At 35.1% G+C, this 5,804-nt stretch overlaps 2 protein-coding genes across 3 annotated transcripts in view; one reads left to right on the top strand and one right to left on the bottom strand.

The window, feature by feature from the left end:
- The window catches only part of LOC108734587 (ankyrin repeat and fibronectin type-III domain-containing protein 1), a 375,782-nt gene that overhangs the window by 122,367 nt on the left and 247,611 nt on the right, over nucleotides 1-5,804 (top strand). The gene's annotated exons all lie outside the window — the stretch shown is intronic.
- Nucleotides 934-5,804, bottom strand: part of LOC108734597 — a 32,113-nt gene continuing 27,242 nt past the window's right edge. Inside the window, exon 4 of one of the 2 annotated variants that reach the window (XM_025977333.1) lies at nucleotides 934-1,495. In XM_025977333.1, the coding sequence (XP_025833118.1) occupies nucleotides 1,094-1,495 (402 nt within the window). In that variant the 3' untranslated portion in view covers nucleotides 934-1,093. The remainder of the gene's footprint in view (nucleotides 1,496-5,804) is intronic. The other variant, XM_025977332.1, reaches the window with a different exon arrangement.

The following is a 5,804-nucleotide window of genomic DNA, read 5'->3' as shown; positions in this document are numbered from 1 at the left end:
GAAGAAGTAATCGAAGCTGTAAATGGTTATTTTGAGGAGCTTGACGAATCAGTCTATAGAGATGGCATTAATAGACTGGAACACCGCTATGAGAAATGTATCAGCCTTGGAGGAGATTATGTTGAGAAATAAAAAAAAAAATTTTTTAAAAACCTTGTTTTTCTTGGTCAGGCCGGAAACTTATCAATCCACCCTCGTATTATTGCTAGAATTTGATAAACTGTTTGATTTCCGCTTTCGTAGTAAACCACGTTCTCTTAGATAAACGCAGGTAAACAGGAATTTTAAGGAAAATTAAAAACAACACTAACGTAAATATAATAAAAGTGATAATAAACAAAATATTAATGTTGTTTTTATTAATCGTTAGGATGAGTTATCACAGTCAAACTAATCCAATATTGTAGTTAGTTTAAGCTTAAAATTGTACAATTTGATGACAAATTCCTTTCTGCATACATTTCTCGTGCAGTAATGCGCTAACGTGGATTAACGAATAGGGTACTACCCTAGTAGAATCTACTTTGCACAGATTTTTGGGCAGAGTTCGTGAGGATAATTGTATAAAAATGTTTGGGGACCCCTCCGGACTTGGGTTATAGTTGCTGATTTGCTCATAGCTTACTAAGGGGTACTAATAAATCCGACTAAGAACTAAATGTTTTTTAAAATGTAAATTGATACAAGTGAATTAATTTTTTAATTACCTTTACTTACTGCAAATAGCTTTAAATTAATGAGGAAAAATTGTTGCCGCTGTAACTCCCTCGCCAGGAATCGAACCCGGGCCCCTTGGTTTTACGCACCAGTACTCTGTAAAATACGCACAGTCCGGGTTCGATTCCCGACGAGAGGTGTAACAGCAGCAACAATTTTTTTCTCATTAATTTGAGGATATGTGTAGTGAATAAAGTTAATTCAAAAGATCAATTCACTAATGCATTGAATCTAATCCTTCAAAAATTAAAAATATATCAAAATAAGACGCTTTGGACGTTCCTAGAAAATAACGAGATCTTTGATTTGATCCATCGACCACTCTTTGAAGTTGTCCGCAACAAGAGAAAATTATAACACAAAATCCAGCAACAATTCATTTGCCTATATGTAAAGAACTTACCAACCTACCATTGTTCCCAATTTTGTACCAATTGGAAAGCATTTCGGCTAAACCCATTGTCAACGTTGGCCCATCAAAGTCCAGTGGTATACCCAGATCATACACGAACGTTGTACCTCCAGCAAATAGAGCAGCTGTCGTAGAATATGTACCATATGCTGTTATGGAGTGGTTACAATGTGACAATAATATTAAGTCGTTAATTGCGGATTGCGGATGAACCGGATTTGTAACCAAATTAATGTCATGTTTCAAGCATTTTTTGTTTTTGTCTAACCATGCAAAATCTATAGTAATGAGTATAAATATCGCCTTTTTATATTTTTGTTGAAAGTAAGTTATTGCAGCATTATAATATTCACATGATGGTGGTTCCTGAAATCATATAATTCCATCATTGATAAGTTATTCTGCTGTGTCTAGAAGGCATTAACAGGATTATTGAAATTAGAAAATTGGTTGGAGATTTTAAAAGATACAGCAGTTGCTAATAATGTGTAACATCTGATCTCAAATACAATTGGGTACCTACTAATGTATTCTATGTACCAATCTTAAATAGATTAATTAACCCGCCTTTAAATGTAATTAACATTAAAGAAGGGATTGCACTATCCTTAGGCTGGTTATCCACGAAGTCGGAACGACGACAGTTATCGACGAAGACTGCATAAATAAAAAAAAGAAAACTTTTGGGTGTTTCATTCCCATCGGCCAATAGCACTGGTGGGCGGGCAGTCTCTACGGACTACGCTGAAAAGTAGCGCGGAAGACCCTCTTCAGCCTCTTTTCAAAAATCGTGGGAATGGGTGGGTGAGAAAGATGATACAAAAATAAGATTAAAGAGAACAAAGATTATCTGAGGAATATTACTGCCCGAGAATTTGCCTAAGTAATTCAAGAAAAACTTGGACGAAGGCAGATGAACTCTGAATCAAACTCCGAATTCTAAACATAATCTAAATCTCTAGGCCATGCCGCTCGATGAATGCATAAATCACTGTGAAATATCTACTGATCGGCTTACGAAAGTTGCGCCAAGATGCTCCAAGCACAATGAGGATTGGACTGGATACTTAGATACCAAACCTGCTAAGCCTAGCAGGGATTTTAAATACGTCCAGCTGACACCAGAGTGTTCTAGAGCAAGCCGGGCAAACTTTAACTTCGAAGGAGCCGCTACCTCAGACTAGTTCACTGGGTCACTCCATACCCTTCAATGAGTATGAGAGAGTAAGCAGTAATGACCCATATTGGTTTCTCTTTTTCTTCTCCCTTCCACTTCCATATTAAGCCCCTCCATCCCGTAGACGAGCGAAGCCACTCTCGCAACTTAAATAATACCTACGAAAATTTTCTAATGATCGTCCCACCGCTCAGGGGTAGCATGCCGGACTACGTTCGCAATATTATTGGGTTCGGCTATGGAAGAGGAGACTCACCTACGAAATGGAAGGGATAAGAAAAGGAAAGAATCATCTCACTCGCACTCGCAGGAGTAATGAGGTGCTCCTTGGCTATACCTCAGGAGCACTCGGGCGTCAAAAGAGCCGAGTTTGTCTGGCTCTGTTCTAGAGGGTCTGACTCACCTCCTAGGAGAAACTAAAAGCGATCAAATAATTCGAAATGGTCTGTATTCTGTCGAAACTGCCAGACGCGGATCGCGATTTCGATCTTTTTGGATCTCATCACCGCGTCGCAGACAGCTTCGATAGACCAAANTTAAATAAAATGGAAGCGGTATTGACAAAACAGTATTGTTTGAAAATAAATACTAAAACAAAAGTACTGGTATGCTAGGGAAGAAAAGGTAGGAAAAAATGAATATAAATATAGGAGACGAAAAATTAGAAGAAGTGGTTGATTTTAGGTATCTAGAAAGTCAGGACAGAAGGAGTATTATGAATATAAAGCTGAAGATAGCTTAGGGTCGAGTCGCATTCAATAAAAAGAAGTCACTTCTATGTTCGCGAACGGTTACTTTAGAAATTCGAAAAAGATTGTGTACGGGTGCGAAATATGGACATGGACGAAGAGGGCGGCGGAAATGAAAAGGTTAGAAGCAGTTCGAAATGTGATGTTACGTCAAGCGAATGATGAGGCTACCATGAATAGAAAAGGTTAGAAGTGACGAGATATTAAGAAGAATAGGAGAACAGAGGAAGTCAGTAAAAAATATTTTATTGAATAACTAAAGAAAAAGATCTCCTTTTGTGTCAAATATTTAACATAACACAACATCCTTTTCTGGTCGTAACAATCCTTGAGAAAATATAAGGAAATTTCTGTTAATAAACTGGAAAATAAAGAAAAAAAGAAATAAGAAACTTCATTCCAAAAAATTAGGTAAGAGGTATGTTCACATAATTAGGAATGATTCAAAAACGCCTTATTCATAATCGTAACGTACCTTAATTCCTTTCTAAAATTCTCAAATCCATAATCTGAAACAAACTCGTATCTTGCTGAGTATTTTGGAAGTTCAACGAAAGCATTCTTTCCTTTCAATTTTTTTACCGGAATATCACCGTGAAATGCTACAGCTATTTTTTCTCTTTGTTGCATACACATTTCCGGAAGTTCTTCTAGAGTTGGTAACCGCAGTCTTAAATAAAACAATAAGACTTTAAGAGAATAAGTTTATGAGCAAAGTAATGTAATAAAAGTATTATATTACATTAATGAAAAAAGAATGAAATTTTATTTGAATGTAAATCATAACTAACTAACTCTAGATTATTTGTCCGTTGTAGGTAATAATGTAGCAGTACGACAGACAGAATACGTGCCTGTCATTGAATAATTGATTTACACGCAGCCCTTCAATTTATATTGAGTAGGTATAAAATCGATTCAATTGTTTATCAATAGAGTACAATGAAATTAATAATAAGCCGCCACGTAAGATTCTTTTATCGTACGGGTCTTGGAGAATGATTTTACAATTTGCAACTGCCAGTATCAAAGGTGTAAAGGTTGCGGTAATATCGAGCGTCATCTGAGGCACTCTCTCACAACAACATTTTCCGAACATATTTTTTATTGGACTGTTATGTCTAAAGAATTAACATTAGGCAAAAATATGCGGTTAATATCTCACAATGCATAGGTAGGAACAGAATAACTTTAACAGACTTCTAAGTAATTCGAAATATTTTTATTTACTTCAGTTTTGTTTTTATTGAAATAATTTTTAGCAATACTTTATTTTTTCCATATTGTAATTTACTGATCGGAAATGTTTTGAAAATGATGGTAAACAATTTTTACATTTGTAGGATCACAAATTGGTAGCTGCGGCGATAAAAATAGTAACTAAATAATAAATAATTAGAATAAAATATAGAATTGTGGTGGTTTAAATTCTACATACATATTTTTGCAAGTAACAAGCTAAAGTTTTTATATTTTTCTATAATATTAAGTACGAAAGATCGAAAAACAAAAGACATTATAGTGTAATATTATTCTTTGTTTAATTTTGTTGTCATTATTTTCCGTAAGTAGTGTTGCCAACTACTAAAAAGTTTAACATCTAAAGCTCAATTCAAAATCCCCTAAAATTCCTACCATTACTTGGAAAACCCCCCCGAAGAATAAAATACGATATTATGCTTTGTAATTTTTTTATTATAAACATTTCCTTTACTGAATAAGTAGAGGTAGACTAGATTATTGTTCACAAAAAATTAAGAATATGGGATGCATTATGTGAAGGTTAGCTCAGGATAGGAAAGAGTGGTGGTACGTGTCCAACCAGTCTTAGGACTGACGACCCTATGATGATGACCAAAAAATCGGAATTATCCTGATATATTGTTAACATTCCAAATATAATTTGATTTTCATATGATAGTTCTGACTTTCTCAAATCATACATTTAAACAGATTACAATCGTTCTTGCTGGCAGCAACTTCATAGAAAAGTCTTTAAATCTTTAATTTTAAGTAACGAAGTTCTGTATTAGAGGTCACTGTTTAATTCAGTAACCAAATACAAAAAATCTCTAAAAAATATAAAGCCCCCTAAAAAAATCCTATCCCACTTATTTATTTGCTAAATTTTGGGGGGGGGGATACTCCTAAATTGGCAACACTGCTCGTAAGGAAAAGAAGAAAGTATTGAATTACAGAATGATTCATACTTTTGAAAAACAAGCTGTACTTGTTTTGTGACTTCCATAGGAACGTAAGCGTAAAAACGGCACTCATCTTTGTAAAGTTGATACGCCGCATAGACAGACATGTACTCCCATATCCTGTTGCCAAGTTGGCCTCCAAATCCAACAGTTATAATATTTCCGTCGGGGCACGTCCGCTTGTAAGGTGTTATTTTAACATCGTCATTGAATTGTTTAGGGCCAGCGGCGTATTGAAAACTTCCATTGATTGAATAACTCCCTGGAAAAAAAATAGAAACGACAGACTTAGAAGATAACGTGTAAAACGAGATATTTTGCAAAATTATTGCGTTAATAAGTTAAGTATAAGACGGGCTAAAAAGTTCGTAGGCTGACCCAACGATGACGCTACTATCGGGTTGTTCGGAAAGTCATTTCGTTTTTTCCCGACAGAGGATTTAATTGTATTCTTTTGCACCCAACTTCACATTTAAGCCGTATAATTTTTATATGCTTTGAGAGCTCATATAGCAAGGCTTGTGTGTGAAAAATTCCAATTAATT

The sequence above is a fragment of the Agrilus planipennis genome, unplaced genomic scaffold, assembly GCF_000699045.2.
Source record: "Agrilus planipennis isolate EAB-ADULT unplaced genomic scaffold, Apla_2.0 scaffold89, whole genome shotgun sequence".
Lineage (NCBI taxonomy): Eukaryota > Metazoa > Arthropoda > Insecta > Coleoptera > Buprestidae > Agrilus > Agrilus planipennis.
Note: the sequence above shows the minus strand (reverse complement) of the source record. Positions and strands in the feature narration are given on the sequence as shown.